Source organism: Dermacentor variabilis, chromosome 2 (assembly GCF_050947875.1).
Source record: "Dermacentor variabilis isolate Ectoservices chromosome 2, ASM5094787v1, whole genome shotgun sequence".
NCBI classification, from domain to species: Eukaryota; Metazoa; Arthropoda; class Arachnida; order Ixodida; family Ixodidae; genus Dermacentor; species Dermacentor variabilis.
In genome coordinates this window covers 248,204,318-248,228,414 of record NC_134569.1, presented here as the reverse complement: position 1 = coordinate 248,228,414, position 24,097 = coordinate 248,204,318, and the positions used below count along the sequence as shown (strand labels likewise).

Genomic DNA, 24,097 nt, shown 5'->3' with positions numbered 1-24,097 from the left:
CAAGAGCGACCAGGAGTGAGCATACGAGGTATGACACAAAAAAAAACGAGACTGGTCCAATAACTTATTGTATTTACTGAATCAGTTCTATGTGACATTCGCACCTTCAAAGTAGTCCCCTTCAGCATTCACACACTTCTGTATTCGGTGCTGCCATTGCTGGTAACAGTTCTGGAACGAGGTTTTTGGAAGGTCCTTCAGGAGATTCTCCGTTTTTGCCTGAACCTCTTCAAGTGAGGTAAAATGGGTTCCTTTTAAGCAAGATTTAACTTTAGGAAGTAAAAAAAAGTCGCATGCAGCCAAATCAGGTGAATAAGGAGAATGCCCCATCACAGTAATGTTTTTGCTGGTCAGGAACTGCTTAACAGATAGGGCAGTGTGAGCGGATGCATTGTCCTGGTGCAACAGCCATCCATCACTCCACAACTGTGACCTTTTTTTCCGAATTTTTTCATGAAGGCTTTTTAGTACTTCAAGGTAGTAGTGTTGATTAACAGTCTGATCACTGGGAACCCACTCAATCATTACAATTCCATTATTGTCGAAGAAGACAATTAAAATTGTCCTGAATTTTGATTTTGACATGCGTGTTTTTTTGGGTCTTGGGGATCCTGGAGACTTCCACTGCATTGACTGGCGCTTACTTTCTGGGTCAAAGGTAAAAAATACATGTCTCATCACATGTTACAACAGATTCCAACAAATTTGGCTCGTTTGCAATGTGTTCTAACATGTCCACACACACGTCTTTACGGCACTGTTTTTGGTCAACGGACAGAACTTTTGGAACAACTTTAGCAAAAATCTTCCTCATGTGTAATTTGTCCGTTAAAATGCGTCGAACAGCTTTCCTATCCAAGTTAACCAACTCCGCCACTGCACGAGCACTTAATCTTCGGTCACCACGGATCACGTCACGAACTTTGGCAATGTTTTGGTCTGTAATCGCTGACCTTGGGTGCCCAGTACGTTAATCATCTTCCACACTGTCCCTTACCCCTGAAAACTGCTTATGCCATTCAAACACATGTGCACGAGACAAAGTTTCATCTCCATAGGCCTTGGTTAATATTTGAAATGTTTCCGTGGCTAATTTCTTCAGTTTCACAAGAACCTTGATGTTGATTTGCTGTTCGGTTTTTACATCAGACATTTTTCCAGAAGAATGCAGTTGCACATGTTCACTCAATGACACAGCACTCCCAACAGGCGTGATCGGTTCTGTCGAAACTGGACGCATGAATAGAGGTGGTGTGTGGGATTACGTCAGCAAAACAGTTGTTGCCAACTCCACTTTTTATTCAAGCTACACACTTAATCTTGTTTCTTTTATGTCACACCTCGTACACTGGCAAGCGTGCGTGTGGTGGGACCTTAAGTTGCATGTGGTTTTAGGCTAGTTGAGTGTTCAAATCTAGTCAAAATTAGCAAGGCTCGACAACTACGACACTGACAAGCAGAGTGGCTAAAGTTTAATTCCAATGCAAGTAGCCAGAGCCAAGCGTTAGCTGGCTGCAGCTGATAGATGGCTTCTTCTGGAAGTACATAATTATCATAGAACTTCTAAGGCATATTTTCACTTCCTTCAGCCTCTTTATTAAACTGCTTCAATAAATACGCATAGTCACAGCAGGAGGAAGCGCACTGACCAGAACACCCTTCTTGATTGACCTCAGCTATTGGCCAACAGCAGCCATGTATGAGAATCTGTTACGTTATGAAATAAAGCATCCAAAAGATAGTGAGGAGTAGGCTTCTGTTGAAAAGAGAGCGTCTTAGAGAAAGGTGACTTCACGCTCCACTAGCGAGCGCCACGCACCACGCACGCCTGCAAAATTTGGCTGAGATGTTCACAGCAGCGCACGCTATCCATAGACCGCGTTTCTTTTCACCAAGCCCGAGATGTGGTTCAAGACCCCCTTTAAGGGGGAAACTCTTCTTAAAGACCAAAAATAAGCCCAAGAATCACATTTAAGGTTTTGTCTATTCCCACATCTCCAAAACCCTTCATTTTCATAAGATTCATTACATAACATTCCAAGGCCCTTCCATAAGAATTTATAAGTTCTGTCCCAATAAAGATGCTTTGAAATGTTTTTTGTTGATTTCTCAAAGCAACAATATTGACACACTTGCAATTTTGCAGAGAAAATAGCTTCTGCTTTATTTTAGCTATCAGAATAATTTGCTTTACCGCAGAGATAAATGCATCGAGTGTGTGCTAAGCCCAATTTCAGTGTAATATTTTCTTCGGAAATTTTTTAAAAATTAGCATGCGCTCACTCTTGGCGCATTTTGCTTCGTATTGGGCTGTTTAGAGCACTTCAACATGTGCTAGCTGGATGTGGCTACTATCCGTCGGTCAAGCTGGTGCTGGACAAAGCCGGTCTACACCACGTAGCATGGCCAGACTGGAGCATGTGAGCGCGAGCATGCACTAAGCCCAGTCGTGCACAAAGCAAGCACTTCAGTTGCGTGTAGCTGCGGTCTGCTACGTAGCATAGATACCACAGCTTTCGCAGCCACCGTTGGGTGCCACAACGAGTCCGCTGGCTGAGCGCACTGCAGCATGCTGAGGACAATTGCATTTGGCTGCATTTGGCATGTCATGGGTGCCAAAATCAGAAGTACTGGCATCTGCGTGAAAATCTAAAATAACATTTGAGCTGCGTGCCACGGTGAAAGTTCAGTAGGCCCATTTTGGGCATGCCCCACTCCACTGTAGCCTTCACAGTGCAAGTCATTGAAAAAGGAGCAGAAGCATGTCGAAGCGGTGTTTGATTCCCAATAACTCGGCTTCTGCTGAATGCATTGAGGTGCTTTTTGCGGCAAAGTATTTCTGAAACAGCCTATTTTAATTTTAAATGCATTTCTCAACTTGGTATAATAAATGGTTCAGGGCCCCTTTGAATCGCAAGCCAGCATCAGTCAAACCGTGCAGAACCAGCTGGAGGCAGTGCCGAGAAATCTGGGCAAGGACGACAATGTCAAGGTAATAGAAATGTATTACATTTGAGACTGTGCAGAATCACGGCCGCTGAATAAAAAAACATAGTGCGGCCTGCCACATGCATCAAAAACGCTGTCATCCACTGCGGTGCCACTAGTCGGGGCTGTTGTCTTGAATCGGCATAGAAAATGCTTCAGGAACGCACTTGCAACACAGTCACCCGTGGAAGCTGATGCATCCCATGCCCGACAGCTAGCACCATTTGGCCCCCAGCCAAGCAGCCGAGAATGCAGCTGTGCCATTCGCTCCCATTGCAGCACACCTGACGCAGCAGGCCGCACCTCTTTTTCTTTTTCTTGTTTTTCAGCGACCGTGGTAGAATATTGTCCACAGTATGCTCAAATGTTGCAAGTAGATTGCAAATTTCAAAAAGCAACACAGTAAAATTGTGTAGGCTGTTCAGCGTGATAAATGCAGTTTTGGAGCAATCAGCTGAAGTCGCTGACACTTGCCAATAATTGGAATATACATCAAAGGAGGGAAAGAACTCTGCTTCTTGCAAACAGTTCGAGGCCTCATCCTTTCCCAGCAAAGGGTACACATTCTTTCAGGTTATACTGTTTAGGCTTGAGTAATCCATGGAGAACCGTATTGAGCAACCTTTCCTTTTTACTAAAACAACTGCGAACACCCAAAAACTGTTAGATGGCCGAGTACTTGGCACTGGAATTTGTCTTGAATGCAGTCCAGGTCCAGACATTGGTTTCATGGCTTTGGAACCACAAGTTAGAGGGTGCCGGTCAAGTGGAAAACGATGCTGTCCAATTTCGTGAAATCATCCAGCTCCTGCTGTGCAGGCTCACCGCTCATATGAGAAAAGCCACGTGGCAGTTGTCGGTGCTGCTAAATGTGGCAGTGCTTCTGACGAAAAAACACCGGAGAAGCCAAATGTTTGTGGCACAGGTGGTAGTTGTGGAGTTGAGGTGTCACCCCTGAATACGTTTGGGTAGCATTGCAGTGCTTAACTGCAAGACCGCAGAATGTCATTCAGGTCCACCGGATGTATGGAAGGTTTACAGAGTATCCACAAAGTTGACAAAGTAACACGCTAAATTTAGGAAGCCAGCCTCCAGCTCGGGACTCTGACGTTGTGTTGGCCATACTGCACCTTCATAGAGCAAATTTTCTGCACCTTCATAGAGCTGCTGCGGCCACGACCCGCGAGCTGAGGGGACCTCCCACCAAAAACCGCAGCTACAGGCTGACGGCGCCGCTTCCTGGATTCCCTGCAGCTACGATCCGGAGCTTGTGGAGTTGACCGGGCTATCCAGGCACCTAGGTCACTCCACCCTCCTGACTCCCTGACCAGACCAACCGTGGACCGAACGTCAGACACAGCGACATAGAGTCTATGACGCATCGGCGGGCCCAACAACATGTCGTTGGAACCAGCGACGACGAGGTGGTGTGGGCGCATCGATAGACTTTATGTAAATATTTTCAAATTCACAATTTGTCATGTGCGAGCACTTAAGACAATACTTTCAATTAACTAGCTTTGTATATAGTTTGTTGCATGTTAGGGTTTTGCCATTGGATTTACAATGCATGCTTTCTGGATATATGTATTTTTCTTATGCTCATGCCCCATAAAGGCTTTTCCTGACTCAAACGTTCCTTGCATAGTGTTTACTACCCTGAGACAACCATGAACAATACCTGTGAATGTGCAGTGAATGCCGCTCGCATAACGCCCTCAGTTGTTTAATTCTTGATGACTTTCAGTTGGCATAGCAGAGTATCACAGAATAAATGTGAAGCTACTTTGTTGGTCATTGCATATTTGCCAATATTCCACAGAACTTAGCGGAAAGAAACAAAAAAAAACTGACATCTATGAAAGAAATACAGGGAGAAAAAGTGTTCAGTGGCTTACTGATCAGAATCGCCGACAAATATTTTGCACAACTTCGATTATTAGGGTTGCCCCATAAAGTCAATGTAAAACAGAAATGATATTTTGAATGCCAAGCAATGGTTCTTTAAAATTTTCGGACTTTCTGCTATTTATGTCGTTTGCGTATTCTCCGACCCTTTATGACCACCATTCGGCCGCTACAGTTAACTAATACCAACAATTTACATCCTTGGTTTACATTTTGCAGCCACAAAGGTCGGGATCTTGTATGGTGTGGTTTCCAGAATATAGAGTACCCGGGGTACTAATTTGAGTGACGATTACAGTTGCCATTGGATATTTCTGGTCAAGAAGTTTCACGAAAGCAAGCAGCTCGTTTGTCAACGTGCCATACTACCATCACTGGAACTGGACGTGGTGCTCATGCAAAATATATTTAGATGTTACACACATGGTGTTCGCCATTAATCGACACAGATTTAGCAATAGGGCATACAAGTGAGCCCTAAAATGTATAATTACAGACCATACAACTTATTCATTTAGGTTAGAGCACAGCTTCCTTTCCCGACTACCCCATAAAAAGAGCACCAGTCTAATCATCTCTAGCCAGTACGAATATCATGCAAATGCATTAAGACTTACATAAGTTATTCTAATGCATTGAATAGCACAAGGAATTCTGCTTCCCTGTGGCCAAGTTACAATGCGTAGTCACCAAACACACCCACGCTCCAGAGACGCCCACGTTGAAACGGATTGCTTTAGCTTGACTTCTAGGGCTAAATGCTAGCTAACACATGGCTGTGTGGCTGCCACTGAACACGAACATCCCATAAAATGTAGCAACTTCATTCCAAGTTAGTGTTCTGGCACAAGTTGGTGCAGCTCGATGGTTTGGCGCAAGATGGCACAATTTGTGCAGCACTTCCGTCCCTGCGAAATGGAAAAACCTTGCACCCCGTTATTACTTCCTGACTAAATTTGCAGACTGCCAGTGATGTGGAGTGAGATGAGTAGCTTGTCAACTTCATGTTTAGCCAAATCACAATGACATGCCTCGGACTGCAAGTCAGAAACTATAAACAAGACTGAGTACTAACGTGCCGCCCTGTCTATAATGTCAGAATGAACCAACTAGCTCAACCAAAGTTCTGCTGCTCCTCAGAGAACGAGAAGCACATTATCGGTGAAGAATTCTAGCAAATGTTGTCACAATCTACTGCAAGACTGAACAAAAAGTGTGTAAACACACTTTTTCGCTGTTGGAAGAGTGACATTAAATTTTTTTGTCTATAAACTCATTTTTAGACCACTCAGCTGTTCTGACACTTATGTAGTCCTCTTCAGGGGGTATTCTGTAAGAGATGACCTAGTGGACTGTCCATTTCCGCACCTGCTGACTGGATGCAGCTTTACGAGCAAGAAGCAGACGAGCGGCCCTAGCCAATCAGCACTCTTACAGAATACTCCCTCTCCCCCCCCTCCCCCTCCCCCCAGGTCTCAAAAATATGTTGGTTACTGCAACTGAAGCAGCAGTGCGAAGCAGCCACAGATTAACTTACGGACTATTGTAAGTGAAGAAGTTTCAGCTGCTGGCAGTCACAAATGCATGATGGCATCCGAGGTCTTCTCGTGTTTTGACTGGAGTTTATGCATTATCTTTTTCCATCATGATTTTATGTCCCTGCTGTATTTATGCATGCACATACTTAAAAATTTCTTTGGAGTTTAGCTCTCGCATGCATTTTTATTCCCTCTTTTGCTGTGTCCTTTATTTAGCACAACTTTAACAAGAAAGCCTGATCCATCAAAGTGTGTTGAAGTACGGTGGCCAATGACTAGGGACCGAAATTTCTATTATTCTTGTGCTAATTTAACATACAAGCTCAAACTATGAGTCCAGAAACATTTTAGTGGCACTATTATTGTGCCTATAAATGCCTATTTCGATGTTACCTGGCCCTATTTTGTGTATAGTTTTTAATCACTAGCTGAGGAACTTGGCTGAAGGCAGCTGATTATAGACACAAACACTTTGCCGGTGTAAAGGCTGTTATTAACAGTTTTGCAGCAAATGAGAGCATTGCTGTGAGAAGGGCTCAACCTAAGCTGCACGACGATAAACTTGAAGGCAACTTGTGCACTCACTTCACATTTTTAGCCGACATCAAAAAACTTGAATGCGCAAGCGAAACTCTGACCCGGAATGCGGGACTCACTTTCAATGTTTAGGGAAGGTTCGCAACCATCGCCAATGAACCTGTTGCTAATAGTGATAATTCAAAACTTCAATCTGTCACGGCAAAAAAACCCCAGGTTTTCAGTACTGAAAGAATTGTCAATGGTTCTGACAAGCAAACATTCTACAATTCCAGAAGGCGTTGGATCCTCAAACATTCCAAAGTGCGAATATGTGTCTCTAACATCAGTGGATGTTGAGCATTTCTTTTGTAAATACAAGCCAACACTACACTAGATTTCAGTTAAATCATTTAACCTAAAAGTTTGTTTCATTCTATTTTATTAAGGAAATAATTTCCTAAAAGAAGGGTTCAGAGGGCTGTGTTTTTTAGAAAACCATAATTTTGCCTCAAATTCAAAACTTAAATTTTTTATTAATTGACAAAGGCCCCTTGGACGAAAGGCCCCTGGACATGACTAAAGGACATTATTTTGAGCCTATATGTGTCTTTGAGCATTAGTGCCCATTACAGGCACCTAATATAGCATTTTTTACTGCCTACACATCTGGTCTCTTACAATGACTGTTTGAGTGAATACCTTTGTTCACATCACTGTCCTGAAAGCCTGCTGCAATCATAAAAGCAAGGCATTAAGGCTGCCATATTCTGACAGCATGTATTACAGCGAATGTGAACCTGCCTAGGTGCATGCTAGTGTTGTGGCTTCAAGCAGTTTCTAAAAATATCATTTCGGATAAATTCCTTATAATGAAAAAGCAATATTTTAATGATCCTACTAATCACCACTTCAAGCCACTAAATATTAATAACCATATTAAGTGTTTCTTGTAGCACACAATTGTCATTGCCATCAGCCATTCTGCATTGAGCCACCATATTGGCGCCAAGTGAAGCAAAGCGCACTCACTCAAACATAGGCTAAGTTTGTCTATCTGATTGGCATTTAGCAATGCAGCACAGGTTATGTGGTTTGGGAAACCTGCCTTGAGAGCACCCCTCTCTGCTTCCAGAAGTTTGGCTGCCTGGTCCGGTGCTGCCGATGCAACCAGCTCCACCAGGGACACCAGGGGGCCTTCGTCTGCGTGCCACAAAAGACACAGGAAGGTTCGCTTCTGTAGCACCTCATCATGAGCTCCGCAAAATTTGAGCCCGAGTAATCGTAGGAAACTTTATGGCGCAAGCCACCCTTGCATCCAGAGACAAGGCTGCTCAAAAATGTGTACTGGTAATCACAAGAGTCTCAACCTTACACTGCCTAGTGTTGCAGTTAATACCTGTGGCCAGAGGCAGGAATCGCACCAGCAGCTGTGCGTACAGCTCTGGTCCATTGTTCCCCTGTGTGGCCAATGAGCGCATGTAGCGACAGACACGGGGTGCTCCCACAGGCTCCCGAACTGACCGCTCATCGGGCGCCTCAGTCACGCCTGCACTTGCATGTAGGCACCGGCGCAGATATCGGAGCACCTGCAGGCACAGAGGAGGCACAGTCGAAGCACTTAATATTGTATTTGCACTGGACCGGAATATCTGTGCAGCAAACAGGACAACAAAGTAGCCCTTTTGAAGAGAAGGTCTTCTTAGCTCAGTTCACATGGCTTTGGGTATCTGGGATCTGGGCATCTTGTAACCACTCATAAAAAAAGAAAGATCAGTCAGATACCTCATAGATGTCATATGAACATGAGACTAGAATAAAATGATACCTCTCTATATCAAATCATGTAGCAGAATTCAGCAACTAAGGATACAATCAGGTTATAATAAAGAATGAGACCGCAATGAAATGATACCTCTTTATATCAAATCATGTAGCAGTATCCAGCAACTGAGGATACAATCAGTCCGGTCAAGCTGCTTATGGCAGGTTTTAGCCCAGGAGGACGTTTCTAGTGTGTACTAGAAGAATTAATAAAGTTGAAGTTGAATGAGAATTAGTTGCAAATGGGGTGGGATACGAGCGCCTTTGTTACTCTTGTCCTCTGCTCCACAGCCAAGCGCCACTAACTTATGATTCGCCTTTTGGCGGAGGGCATGAAGTTTGCGAGTTCTGGACGCAGGAAAGCTGGGCTGCACTAAAGCTTCACGACAATTTGAAGACAAGGCTTCAAGCCACACGAAGGCCCCGCGAGTGCAGTTGCCCAAGCCTTATGCATGTATGCACGTCTCAGTGCGCATGTGCACTGTTGTCCTTCAGCCCACGTAGACACAAAAGCAGCATGCCAGCCTTGATGCAGCCCTAGTGCGGTGCGCTAGCTCATAGTGAGTGAGGGTTCATAATGGCAGCATGCTCCCGCACCACAAGGTAACAGTGAAACTGAAGAGAGGAAAGGCAAGCATGAAAGGGCTGCATGCACTCAACAGGCCAGTAAGAGTGCCAACATGCATGAAGCTGATCTCACCAAAGCACATGCCAGCTGCACCAGGAAAACGGTCGATGCTCACAAGGCCCGTCTCACCCAAAGGTGTGAATAGTATTGTGGTCGCACAATCAAGACTTAATCATCGATTCATTTCAACAATGATGTACTAAGCATCAAGACTTGGTTGACACAACAAAAAAGAATGTGTCAACCAAGATAACACCTCCAAATCAGAAGCAATAATGATAATACAGTTGCCAACTGATAAGTTGAACAATGATAATCCAGATATGTCTGCTAATTCGAATAGCTTTGAGGCATTGCTAATGGCCTCATACACTTAATGTGTAAAGACAACCAATATTTCAGACAATGGCCAGCTCAACATTCAATTATGCAGACTCCGTCCATGGCTGTAGCGCACGCAGACTCTGACGTCATTATCTCCTCCGGCAACCTCGATAAGACAGCAAGTATGGCCTCAGAGATTACACGTTAGACAGTAATCCCTGAGGCCTTGCCTTGAGGATTTAACTGCAAATGCCAATCCTGGAGGCTTTGCCTAAAATATTGGTCACATCAACATTGTGATCATCACATCCTATTTTGGCAGCCCCACGCTTGGCCTGCTCTCGTCATCCTGTTTGTTCAGTTTACCTGGTGGGGATGCGCGACTCTCACGCGTCCCCTGATATGTTGTTTTCCTGCATGGCTCCCGTCTCCTGTGATCCGGCTTTGCTGCGTGGCCTGGCGCTCGCAGCGGTCGGTGTGGTTGAAGCGCAGTACGAGAGATGGCACAAGTGTTGTGCTGCTAACGCCGCCTCACGGCGGGATTACTTCGACGCGGAAAGGAGAAGGCGCTTGCACTTTGGTTTGGGTTCGGCAAGCTGTACGGAAGTTCTGTGCGTGCGCCAATCCATGCTTCTGCGTGACCGCCTCGCAAGGGCTTTTTCGAACGTGCCACCATTCGTGTGACCGTACGCACGAACAACCAGGCGTTGGGACCCAGCATGCGGTGAACATATTCGCTTGCTATCCGGTCGCTGTGAGTCAGGACTTACTAGATTTGCCGTGCGCCCATCGGCATGTTTTGTGGATAGCAAATCGGCTAGCAGGCATTGATCTATGAAAGGTGCAATAAATGCCCTTGTGATTGTTTGCACGACTGTGTTGTCGTTCCTTTGTCCCAAGAGCATGGGTGAGAATCCCACAGCCTTTCGGTCAGCATTCCGCTATTCTGTGCTTGTTTGTCTAGTTTGCATTTCAGACAGCACTCTGCTGGCTCCAAGAAGTCTTTCTTGTGAACTTATCGACAGGCCGCATCAAATGGCACCAACGGTATCCTCGCAGTCAGACTCAGACCGAGTCTTGAGTCGCAGTCCGAATGACCCCACAACTGAAGAGCCTAAACCTGTCGCCTACACCAATGTGCTCAAATGTGGACATCATTGATGACTTGGTAGGCTGTGATGTGGCGATTTCTGCCGTCATTACATATGAAGGCTCTGCAGACGTCAACAGCACGGTGTTGTTGCTTGCTGAACTGAACAATGACGAAATAATTGAGCAAGTTCTCCCACCGTCAAACAGACACTCTAACTCGGATGATGATGTGCTGTGTGCTCCAGAGCCTTCACATGTGCTCTTGAGACTTTACAGTTCTTACATCGGCATACAGTGACAGCACAGATTTATACAGTACTTGGTCGCACGTAAGCGTAAGTGCATGCAGCAACGAATCGACCACTTATTCCTTGCACAGGGGCCTTAAAATTTAAATAAAGTTACTTTTTTTGGATACATTAGTTTTTTTCTGACATTTGATAGTTCGGACTTATAGTTCAGACTGATAGTTCGCGCAACCAGATAACGAGCAAATATGTTCGCCCCATGCTGGACAGCAACGCCTGGTCAATCGCGCATACAGTCCCGCAAATGATGGCACATTCGAACGAGGCCTCGCAAAACTGTCTCGCAGAAGCATGGATCGGTGTGCCACTTGCCGAGCCCAAGCCAAAGGGGATGAGCTTTCTCCTTTTGTCAACCAAGTAACCCCGCCGTTAGGTGGCATTAGCAGAGCAACGCTTACGCCATCTCTTGCACTGTGCTTCAACAAGACTAACTGCCGCTGGCAACAAGCTACGTGGCAAAGCCAGATAACAGGAGACGGGAGCTATGCAGGAAAACAACATATGAGGGGACGCGCGAGAGTCGCGCATCCCCACAAGCTCAACTTTTCTTGTGTGCAGCACGTTTGGAATGCACACAGGACATGGCAAGCTTATACCTGTGCTACATGAAAGCAAAAATGATATTAAATTGTTAATGTCTTAAGTTTCCCGATGACATTATTTTTGGAGCTGCTGCCATATTTACAAATTTAATGCAATTTGGCATGATGATGATTACAGCTGCCCTATAGCACAAGCAATTTTTGAAAGCTCATTCAGAAGTAGGTTATGTCTTTAAAGCTTGAAATTGCCCTGAACAATATTTCAATCTAATAATACTTTAACTACGGTTAGTGTCATCAACCTAGGTTTGTTGTCATTCACAGCCAACCATCTGAAGCTGAGAAAAAAGCAGTGGCACTGATCATATCGCAGTGCTGACAGCCGCATATATATGCCTTCACACTAAACCTGGTGTGCATTCCAGCAGCAACAACAGTAATATAGTTAAAAAGGGCCATGACATGGTCGTCCAACTATTCTTAGTTTATCATTTAACTGAGCATATAGAGGAGCTAATATAATTTTACAGTCAAACCTCGATATGACAAAGTCGGTAAAATGGGCACTATACTTCATTGCGTTCAATTGCTGGCATTCTTTTTTTTACACAGAAGGGGCTGTACAATTTTCTGAACTATCGGGCAATCAGAAAAAAATAAATTTCAATTAAAAATAAATTTACTTTGTTGGATTTGAGAGTCAGTGACTAAAGACACGGTTTCATGCCATGTCAAGAATATTTTTGCATTGGCACTATGAAACAAAGTCTGTGAAGCATTTGTGTCCATTTCACCACCTCAGCTAAGTGTGGCCTGCAGTGGGACAATGCTATTAGCTGACCAGTCAGGCATTAAAGGCGCACCTCCCCAGCACACCTTTGATCCCATCACCAGGCCCTGCACCCTTGGCCCTAGCTCTTGCACACACTGATCCACCATCTTTCTGGGCTCACTCTTGCATGGACACTTTCCCTCGCACCCACAGCAAATGGTGCACGAGACAAAATAGGGTCTCACTGCACTTTAACTTCACAGACAGTGAAAGGATCTTGCGTGTAGCACTATACCACCATGTTTATCACTGTTATTGCCGCACAAGGCAGAGATAATTGGCAACAACGGAAACAGCCAATCGGGCGCTGACGCAACACATGCTCGGTATGTGCATATCTGAAAAATATGTGGCATAAAATGCATCAATACAAATACACAACACACTGCACTGACGCAGCAGTCACCAGTTACGACCTTAAATATCAGGTGGCGTGCACTGCAATACTTCAAAGGCTATAAAGAGCCGAACTTGCCACTACCAGCAAAGATACTGCTTCACTTCAGCAACCATTCGCTGTCACCTGGTAGGAAATTAGAGAGTGTAGCAAGCATGTGACGCCCCCTCAGACATAATGTTCGTTCGCCGCCAGGTTCGCTGGCCTGCTAAGCTCGGCAGGCAACATTGGTCACTGCACCGCAATAAACACCGACGAGCATGGCTGCTCGGTGGTCAGTCATCGTTCAGCACCACCACGCTGCGGAGCGCCCGTCTAATGGAGGGTGCCTCGAGCCCTCCCTTGTTCACGAACCCGGGTGGATCGTGACACTGGCGACGAGTACCCACGGATCGTCCCACGCCGCCGTGAGCAGCGAAACACTGCCCCCCGTTGCTGTCGCCATGCCGCTGTATGGAAAGCTCAAGCCGTTTGAGGGAGATGGGTCTGTTTGGCAAATTTACGAGGAGCAAGTCCACGTGTTCTTCCGGGCAAACGACACACCCGAGGCCAAACAGCGGGACATTTTCCTGGCCAGCTGCGGGACCCGCGTCTTCAGCCTCTTGATCAACGTTCTGAAGCCAGCCACGCCGCACATTAAAACGCCGGGTGAGCTGCTCGCCATACTGCGCTTGCATTTCAACCCAGCGCCGTCCACACTAATGGAGCGTTTCCGCTTGTACAACCGGAGCCACCGGGCAGGAGAGACCTTCGGGCTGTTTGTTGCTGCACTACGAGGGTTAGCGAGTGCCTGCGTTTTCGGGGACCAGCTGGACTCGCTGCTCCGGGACCGTTTCGTCTGCGGCATCAACAACCCCGCCATGCAGACGCGACTCCTGGAGCTTCCCGACCCCTCGGTGAATGACGCCGTGAAGGCAGCGCTGGCAATGGAAGCTGCCGCCAAGGACGCCACGAGATTTCCTGTGCGACTGGCGGCGGAAGCGGCGGTCAACGAGTTGGCGACAAAGGGCAGTACCTGTGGTCGCTGTGGTGGTGCCCACTCCCCCTCACAGTGCCAGTTCTCTCAAGCACAATGCTTTACGTGCGGGAAAACTGGCCACCTAACATGTGTATGCCGAAGGGGTAGGACGAACAGCAAGCAGCAGCCTGATTCAAGCCCAGGTACCACACAAGCCCGCGGCCAGGGTAGCCGTCGCAAGGGTATGCGGCGGGGGCGTGCGGCAGTAGGCTCAAGTTCTTCCGCGGCCAGGCTCCACGTCATGGCCAAGGACTCGCCGATTTTCGACATGTGGCACACAGGCTTTGTACCGTCATCTGTGCCGCCGTACATGCTGACTGTCGAAATCTGCGGGCACCCCATTTCCATGGAGCTGGACACAGGGGCCAGCGTGTCAGTAATGGCCGGAAAACTCTTCAAGCGTACTTTCCACAGCGTGTCCGTCGAGGCTTCGGGCGTGATGCTGCGCAGCTACTCCGGGCAACTCTCCCAGGTCCAGGGTCAGGCACAGGTGAGCGTTCGCTTTGCCGACAGGAAGGCAAACGTTCCCTTTACTTAATGAAGGGGTCGTCACCGACGCTGCTGGGCAAACAGTGGATTCATGCACTGGGCGTTTGTCTGTCAGAGTACGAGGAAGCCGGCATGCATGTGGTGAAAGACGTCCCCAGCCTTCTGACCGAGTTCAAGTCCCTCTTCCAGCCAGGGGTCGGCACATTTGCCAGCACGACGGCTGGCATCTATGTACCTGAGGAAGCCCGGCCACGATTTTTCAAGCCTCGCGCACTGCCGTTCGCCCTGAAGGACGGGGTCACCCAGAAGCTGCAACGATTACAGCGAGAGGGCATCCTGGTACCTGTCAAGACACCTGAATGTGCCACTTCTATCGTACCAGTCCTCAAGCAAGACAGCAATGTCAAGATCTGCGGGGATTTCAAGGTTACCATCAACCCAGTCGCTGCCGTCGAGAGGTACCCACTGCCCCGGATTGAAGATCTCTGGTCAGCATTGTCCGGTGGACAGAAGCTTACCAAGCTCGACCTCAGAGATGCTTACCAGCAGCTGGTGCTCCAGGATGCCTCCCGGAAGTATGTCACAATATCCACAACTTTGGGGCTCTTTCAGTACACGCGCTTATGTTTGGCGTGGCCTCGGCCCCAGCCATACTCCAGAGGGAAATGGACAACCTCTTCAGGGGCATGAGGCACGTGGCGGTGTACTTGGATGACATCCTGGTTACTGGCAGCGACGACGCGGACCACCTGCAGAACCTGCACAATGTCCTGGCATGACTGCAGGACGCCGGCCTCAAGCTCAAGCTGGAAAAGTGCGTTTTCCTAGCCTCCAGCATTGAGTACTTGGGACATGTCATTTCCCAGGCAGGCCTAGCCCCGGCTCACCGCAAAGTTGATGCCGTGCTCAAGGCACCTAAGCCCCAGAACAAGAAGGAGCTTCAGAGCTACCTGGGCCTCATCAACTTCTTAGAGAGTTTTCTGCCGAACCTGTCGCAGAATCTACAGCTGCTCCATCTTCTGCTTCGAGATGGTCAACAATGGGTCTGGAAGAAGGAGCAGGACCAGACCTTCCTGCGCAGCAAGGAGCTAATCACGAAGGCCCCAGTGCTAGTGCACCTCTATCCTGCTAAGCCTGTTGTTCTTACCGTAGATGCGTCGCCGTACGGTGTGGGAGCCGTCCTGGCACACCAGGACAAAGATGGCCAGGAACGCCCTGTGTCGTTTGCTTCTCGACGGCTTCATGCTGCAGAGCAACGTTACAGCCAGCTGGAAAAGGAAGGTTTGGCCCTGATGTTCGGTGTCGAATGCTTCCACCAGTATCTGTGGGGCCGGAAGTTCGAGGTGGTCACGGCCCACAAGCCGCTGTTGGGGCTGCTAGGGCCTGACAAGGCAGTTCCTGTGCAGGCATCACCTCGAGTGGTACGCTGGGCCTTGAGGCTGGCAGCTTACAGTTACCAGCTGGTTTACCATCCGGGAAAGGACCTGGGACCCGCTGATGCCCTTAGCCACCTGCCCCTGCCAGAGGTGCCCAATGCGGTGCCAGAACCTGCTGAAGTGTTCATACTGGAGCACGCGTACCCGGAGGTGCTCTCCAGATCTGTGGTATCTCAAGCGACCAGCCGGGACCTAGTGCTGTCTCAGGTGGTCAAGGCGGTGTCCTGTGGAGAGGAATTGGTGCAGCAGGCCTATAGCCACAAGGCTGCTGAGCTGAGCTTGTAGCAGGGCTGCCTACTGTAGGGTTCTAGGGTGGTGAACCCACAAAGTCTCCGGTCCTGGGTCCTGCAGTTGCTGCACGTGGGTCATCGTGGCGTAGAAAAGACCAAGATGGTGGCCCGGTCCCATGTTTGGTGGCCTGGCCTGGACCAGGACATTGCTCACTTGGTGCAGAGCTGCCAAATCTGCCAGGAGCATCAGCGAGCCTCGCATCATATGGAAATCACCCCCTGGCCGTTCCCACAGAGACCCTGGTCCCTCCTAAATGTGGATTCCCTTCAAGGGCCATCACTTCCTGGTGGTGGGCGCCTTTTCGAAGTGGGTGGAGGTTCTACTTGTCACCACTCCATCAGCAAGCGCGACCATTGCAGCGCTACGACAGGTCTTCGCCGCCCAGGGGTTGTCGGATGTCATCGCGTCCGACAATGGTCTTGCTTTCGCCAGCACAGAGTACCTGGCCTGGCTGACGAAGAATGAAATCCACTGGATGATGGTTCCGCCGTAGCACCCTGCTTCAAATGGTGCAGCCAAGCGGGTGGTGCAAACCATCAAAGACAAGCTCAAGAAGAGCCAGACTGGGGATTTCCGGACGCAGATTGCCCGGATACTATTTCAGTACCAGACCACACCCCACGATGTCACTGGCCGTGCCCCTGTGAGCTCCTGCTGGGTCGGATGGTCAAGACACCCTTAAACGTCTTGCATCCGGACCTCCGATCCACAGTGCTCTTGAAGCAGCTGAAGCAGAAGCTGGCTGCTGACCAAGGACGCCATCCCGGGCCTTTGCCAAAGTCGGGAGCTCCAGTTTTCGCCAGGAACTTCCATCCTGGCCCACCCTGGTCTGTCGGACAGGTGGTGTCTTCTGCCAGCGCCTCATCACTGCTCGTCCACATGCCAGATGGGGCCATGTGGCACAGACATGCCGACCATCTTAGGCCTCGCCTCGGGACCTGGCCAGCACCCTCGACTGCCACTTTCGAGTTCCAGCCCGCAGGAGGACTAGCGGCAGCACCAGGCGCTTCCAGCAGAGCACCACCCACCTCGGATGCAGCAACCGTAGCCAGTGGTGTGGCACCCGTTGGACCAGTGTCGAGCCCAGCACCACTCACAAGGCCAACCACTACGGGCCCTCCGAACGGAGTGAGGCTGGCTCAGGCAGCACCCGGCATTGCCACACCCGACCCATCAACACCGGTGCCCAGGCGGAGTACTCGACGGCGGAGGCCACCGGACCGTTACTCGCCTGGATAGCAGGCAGCGTTGACCCGGCTAGGGTGGAGGCAGAGCCTCATATTTTTAACACAGACGTTTGTTTTGTATATAGCAAGCAAACTGGGGGTAACGGGGTGTAGCAAGCATGTGACGCCCCCTCAGGCATAAGGTTCGTTCGCCGCCAGGCTCGGTGGCCTGCTAAGCTCGGCAGGCAACATTGGTCACTGCACCACAATAAACACTGGCGAGCACGGCTGCTCGGCGGTCATTCATCGTTCAGCACCACCACGCTGCGGAGCATCCGTCTAACGGAGGGTGCCTCGAGCCCTCCCTTTTTCACGAACCCGGGTGGATCGTGAACAAGAGGAAACATTCACAAACAACCGCATGCTACTATCCCTTTTCCCGTCTGCGTCCATGGCAGTTTCCATTTATTGCCTTGGTATTCCTTCTTGGTGGCAGTGAAATTTCGTTATGTTAAAATTGCGTATAAATACGCTTCATTATTTCGAGGTTTAAAATACATGTTACTCTATGGACAAGCAGTTATAAGGAGTTACATAAAGTATACTTCTATTAACTCGACTTCAGTTCATTTGATCATGACCGACAATCTCGGTCCCAGCCAGTGCATATGCATTTATTATCTAGATCATAAGATTCGCCATCGGAGGATAACTCGACCAGTCAGCACAGATGCGCCAGACCCCAATAGTAACCTCCTTAGTGGCAGCGTCTCTCTCGGCGGAGCTTAGGGGACAGTGAATCCGTTGTGCACATGCCACCTTCAGTCAAAAACATCCATTTTCGGCCTGCCTCGAAAGATTTTCAAGGAATAACCAGAGCTTACAATATCTGATTACACTGTATGCCCAGTTCTAGCTCACACCTCCCTTTTTTTTTTCAGGGATAGTGAGCCGAAAGTTGCTGAAACAGTGCTATTTGACATGAAACCAAAGTTGCCATTGTGGTGTTCACATGCTTTACCACATAACACGATAGAGCAGCAAAGGTGACTTTAGGAAACCGGCCGCCACTGTACAACACGTACTAGACTGTTGCCCATTTCCTTTGCTAAAAATCAGGTGTGCATTAGATTTTTGCTTTGTTTAAGAGCTTTAATGTCATTTCTACATTAGCTTTTCTACTTTGGACACAAAGAAAGTGGGCATGTGTTACGATAGTGCAAATACTGTCAAATGAATCAGTTGTGTGTTACGACATTTCTGTGCATCTTGTTTAATTCAACCTGCTGGATCAATATATAAATTTCGAAAACCGTGTCAGGGTCAAATGAACGGAAGTCGACTGTACTTTGTAATATAGAGAATTCTGTTATATTGAAGGTTATTATATCAAGGTTTATTGCACACAAAATGATTGGGCTCTCATTGCACGTTCTAACTCAAAATTTAAATTTCAAATCGCTGCCACTAAGACCCTCCCGCCCAAAGAAAATACAATTTTGGCGTACATTGCGACACCAGGAAGTGCGGAGCCACTGCTGTGTTCAGGGTGTCTACCAAGTTGACATTTCCAAATTTCCTGATTTTCCCAGGTTTTCCCCGAGTGCCGTTGCAAAATTTCCTGAGTGATGCAAAACTATGTTTTATGTCAAGACAGGCTGAAACCATACCGCCCAAAGGTGTCACTCTCTAGTAAGAAAATTTTTAAAATTTTAAAAAGACATTATTTCAATTTGAATATAAGGAGTAGTGTTTATGGTATTCAAAAAAAAAAGAATAGAACGGAATGGTTAGTAAAATGCACAGCAAATAGAATGTCTTTAAAAAATATTGAAAATCATGTCGAACATTCTCAAATACAAATAAAAAGCAGATGCATACAGAAGCAAATATTTTCGAGTATGAGCTATTTCTATCAACTGATAGCAAGCTCAGTGGTATGAGGCCCGAACTTTGTCACAATTGAGATTCTCTCTCAACAGCTCGCAAGTCAACCTCAACTGTCCTGACATACTGTATCTCAACCTGCGCACGATGCCTCAGTATTGTGTTTCACTGCTTTAAAGAGTTTATTTCGGTTTGGATGAGGGACACCTACATCTCAGCATCAGCCAACACTTTGTTTTTTGAGCTCAAAACGGCGGCAGCACGCTTCCTTTCTCATTGATTCCCCAATGCCTAGGTCCTGTTGTTCTTGTCCCCCTTCCGCCCGTTGTTTACCCCATGGACCATTTGAAGCATCTTCTTCGTCAGTTGCACAGTCCACGTCCGATTTTTCGAACTCCCTAGGGGCCGCGAGTATGTCCGAAAAATCGGCCAGTTGGAAAAAATAAATGCACGCCATTTACTGCCGTTAAGGGCTCAATCCGCCACAGGCACATTCGAAAGCGCTCTGTAGGCCTGTCAGTACACGTATTAGGCATATTGGTGCTCGTACTGTGACAGGAAATACCGGGTGCATGAGTATATAATTAAGGAATACATACCAGGTCCCGTGACAGTTGCCCCTTGCCACGCTTGTTATGCTTCACCGCAATACTTTTGCGTATGCTTCACAGCGTAACATTTTTGTATTGAGGCGAAGATTACTTTCGCGAACCGGCATTGTGCAACGCACTATGCTTTCCAAGCTTCTAAGTCACTCGCGAGTGCCACAAATGCGGAGTCCATGCAATTGCTGACAGCAGCAAATTCTTTAAATAAAAAACGCGGCAACCAACGGAAAGAAGCGTCATAGCGAACGTCGAAGCAGCTAGGCCTAGCGTTGCCGCAGTGGTGGTTACAGCTGCCAGCGGATCTGCGTGCGAGAGCGTCGGTTCGAGGCTGTGAGGCAATCAAAATGGCAGCGGTGGTGGCTTTGATTAATGTCGTTTCGGACCTGCGGTCACCGCAACAGCGTCCGGAGAATCGGACGGCAAAGAGTTCTTGCGTCCGAAATCTCCGACGTTCTGATACATTGACTCTATCTATGGGATACGTGGGGTGCCGCGAAGCCGTCTAAATTATCGGGAATCTGGAAAACCGGTCGCTGACTGTACACTGGCAACTCCTCCAGCCGACAACAGGGCGTCAAAGACGATTCATTACGATTTTTGTCTGTTACTCGAGCCGGGATTACCGTGACTTTCGCCCCTTTCAATGAAATTACAGCTAATTTTCCCTGATAGAGGCACAAATTCCCCGAGTTTTTCCAGACTGCTTAAAATCCCTGAGAATTCCCGGTTTTCCCGGTTGGTAGACACCCTGTGTGTTGTCTGCTCCGCAAGGGCATCACAGCAAGGGCATTGTCGTTGAATTGAGCTTGGCAATTTTTTCACTTGCAGGAAAGAGGAGCACAAGTCATAGAACACCTACAGAAACTATCTCCAGCGACCACCTAGATGCCCATGCAAAAACAAAATGACAGCTTGTGACCACAATATATCTGTAGCTCCTGTAATCACTTCCAGTGCATACAATACACAAAAGCATGGCCTCTGAGATTGGCCTCCATTAGTCCAAGGGAGCTGTTGCTGAAGGTGTCATTTCATTTCGTCAATAGCTAGTGTCGCCAGGCTGCTGTAAAAATAAAAACTATGACAAAAAAATTCAAATGCAGTTTTGTACCGCAGCAAATGCACTCATTTTTCCAGCTTGCAGAGGGATGCATAGAGTTTACTGTGTAATGAATGGTCAAAGCTAGAAAAATTAGTGTCATGGCCCCAATGAGTACACTGCACTGCCCTAGCTATACTGTCGAAAGTACACATTTTTCAGCCGAGTGAGTGGTAGGGAATGCAGTAAATAACACATTATATTTATGAGAATGAGAGCTCTCCCATGTGGCACCAGTCGAATTACACTCAAATTTGAGGCACTAGGTGTTTACGGTCATTTTCTATGCTGCGTGGCATGGGTACTAGGAACTATCATGAGAGCCAGAGAATCAAAGTGATCAACAGCAGGCTGACAAGGGAAGCCTTGGTCGGTAGGCAACAGAGTGCGAACCTGGGTCGTTTGGTACATGATGAAGTTAAATCAAAGAAGTGACAGAAGCAAACAGACTTAGTCCATGCTTTGTCTTTTCTTTTGTCTGTCCTGTCTCTTGCACTGTTATTCAATTTAACTTCACTATGGGCAACATGTTGACATAGAGCCAAGGCAGTAATTCTGGGAAGTTGGTCTGTCTTATTGGAATATGTTCCTAAGTAGCGCTAAAAAGATAAGAACAAAATATAAGAATGACAACACATTGCATCAGTTGTGTGTTGTTGTTCTGATGCCTGTCCTTGTCTTTTCAGTGCTATTCGTGATCAAAATAGAGACTAGACAGAGCAAGACCCCTTGTTGGCTTGCGGCATCTTTCATTGTGGCACCGACTCCCACCATTGCATGTGTGTCATGGGAGGAAGCCAAACATCAAAAGATGCGGAAGCATCAAGTCACAGAAGGTGAGCGTCAGAAGACAAGCATCAAGCGATGTCAGCGAGTCGAGTATCTTCACAAAGTGGGTCGCAAATGTGCTGCACATGCAGTTGGGAACAGAACAACTTAGAATTTCAGAGCAGTTCTTGAAGTGCATGGCACAGGTACATGCAAGCAGTCATTCATACCGGATGTGCATTTGGTGTGCTATATCAATGAAAAAAGACAACTGCCCCTTGCACACTTTCCTCCATGCACAGTTTTGGGCAGCCAGCAACTGGCGTTTGCACATTTTTGTGCCTCTAACTTTCACTTGACTTGTCACTGTGAGGAAACAGGCTACCTTCCCTGGGCAACTATTGCCCACCACACATCATCAGAATTAAATGCAGGCCCATGACAGCTCACCTCCAAGTACTGCAGTCGGCTCCAGGGGAGGTTTGAAACATGGGGAAGGCCAGATGGTGTCGCACCCACCTGCAGGAAAAGCAATCACCGAGGGTAAGTCTTGAATGCAAGACAAAAGGTAAGCCACGATGTGACTCACGTGGATCCCATTCTCAGCACAGCTGAACAAAAGTCCTGCCTACAGCTGTCCCCCAGTCCCTGACCTGCCAAGATGGGGCCATCGCAGATGAGGCAGCTACGTTCACTATATGCACTGACCTTTTCCTGTATCACCCCTCACCTGGCCTGTGCAAACATCGTATGGAAACCAGGAAGTTTAAACATTCCTTTCCTCATTGATCGAAACAAAAAGTAACCACAAATGAAGAGCAGAGAAAAAGTAACATACAGGATAGGCACCTTGTCTACTGTTCTTCAGCTGTCCTACTTTCGTCAAAGATAAATGCCACTTAGCTAGCATGCCTTGCATTTCTAGCACCTTTCCTTTTATCTGACAGCAGCTAATAGCCCAAAAGCTGGCTAGCCATGCATGTCCATTTGTCCTCCCTTTCTGTTCTGTTGTTTTGCCATGTCACTGCTGCTGTTGCCATCCTGCTGTCGTTAGGTCAAAGTTGTCAGGCCACCTCCTCCTCTTGTGCCCTACAGTGTGGAAAACAACAATAATACTGACCCTCTCTACCATTGAGAATTGGACTTATGCCCTTGTGGCAACGTGTAAGTGGAAGCTGAATGCATTAACCACTGAGCTTATGCAACTGTTATGTCTGGCAGTTTCTGAGGGGTCCTTTGCATACTGCAGGTTTCAAGCGGTGCATGTGTTTTGGAGGCAACAGGAGGCAGTACATTAATGCTGCATAGATGGCACATGATCCAGCTGTTGTTTGCAGTGTGGCCTTTAGCGCGACAAACATTTTTCACCCTTCCCCATGCAAAGAAACGGTTGTGGATGTCAGTAAGTGAAGTGCAATCATCATACTACTACTGTTGCACTACTGTTGCCACCGTGTCGTCACTCATTATCACTGTGTTGCTGTCACTGCTGTGGAGTTCTCACCCGTGCTCTTCGGACAAAGGAACGGCAACACAGAAGCACAATTAATCACAAGGGCATTTATTGCACCTTTCATAGACTAATGCCTGCTAGCCGAGTTGCTATTCACAAAACATGCCGATGGACACGCAAAAAATCACAGATGTCCGACTCACTGCGACCGGATAGTGAGTGGTATGTCCACCCCATGCTGGACTCCCAACGCCTGGTCATTTGCACGTACGGTCACGCGAATGGTGGCACGCTCTAACGATTCTGTTCGTCCATTCAGGTGTCCCGCTCCTAGGCCACACAAGACAATTTCACAGAAGCATGGATCGGAACACGAACGGAATGTCCACGTTGCTTGCCGACCTCGAGCCCAAGAGGAAGAGCCTACTACCTGTCGCGCCCGACCAACTCCGTTGTCAGGTGGTGCTAGCAGCACCACATGCGTCGCGCCATCTCTCGTAATGCGCTGCAACTAGACCGACCGCCACCGGCACCAAGCCACACAGAGAAGCCAGATTACAGGAGATGCAGGACATGCAGAGAAAACAACATATCAGGGGACGCGTGAGAGTCAAACATCCCTACACTACATAGTTGGGAGACATCGCATAGCATTTTAAGAGTTCTGCACAAAGTGAGGGGCACCAAAGGAAATAACGGCAGTTGCAGTAAATAAGTTAAAGCTTGATGAAATCAGCGCTTTAACAACACCTCATCTAGCTGGCCAGTCAATTCACGCCATAAAGAGATGCCAACCAAAAAAGTGAGCTTTCTTTTTTGTCAGCTGTCACTACAGTATACCATATTTACTTAATTGCAATGCGAGTTTCTTTCCCAGATTTTTATTCCTCATGTTACACTCTAATGATGGCAAAATTGACGATATTAAAACAAATATTTTAAATCCTATGGCTTTTAACATTCCACTGCTAACCTGTAAGTTTGT

At 47.6% G+C, this 24,097-nt stretch overlaps 1 protein-coding gene across 2 annotated transcripts in view; it reads right to left on the bottom strand.

Annotated features, from left to right (window-relative positions):
• Positions 1-7,839: 7,839 nt before the first annotated feature.
• Positions 7,840-24,097, bottom strand: part of LOC142573224 (proteasome adapter and scaffold protein ECM29-like) — a 233,850-nt gene continuing 217,592 nt past the window's right edge. For both annotated transcript variants that reach the window (XM_075682818.1, XM_075682819.1), the window contains 3 exons: positions 22,110-22,178; positions 8,350-8,539; positions 7,840-8,153 (listed from right to left, as the gene is read on the bottom strand). In XM_075682818.1, the coding sequence (XP_075538933.1) occupies positions 7,855-8,153; positions 8,350-8,539; positions 22,110-22,178 (558 nt within the window). In that variant the 3' untranslated portion in view covers positions 7,840-7,854. The remainder of the gene's footprint in view (positions 8,154-8,349; positions 8,540-22,109; positions 22,179-24,097) is intronic.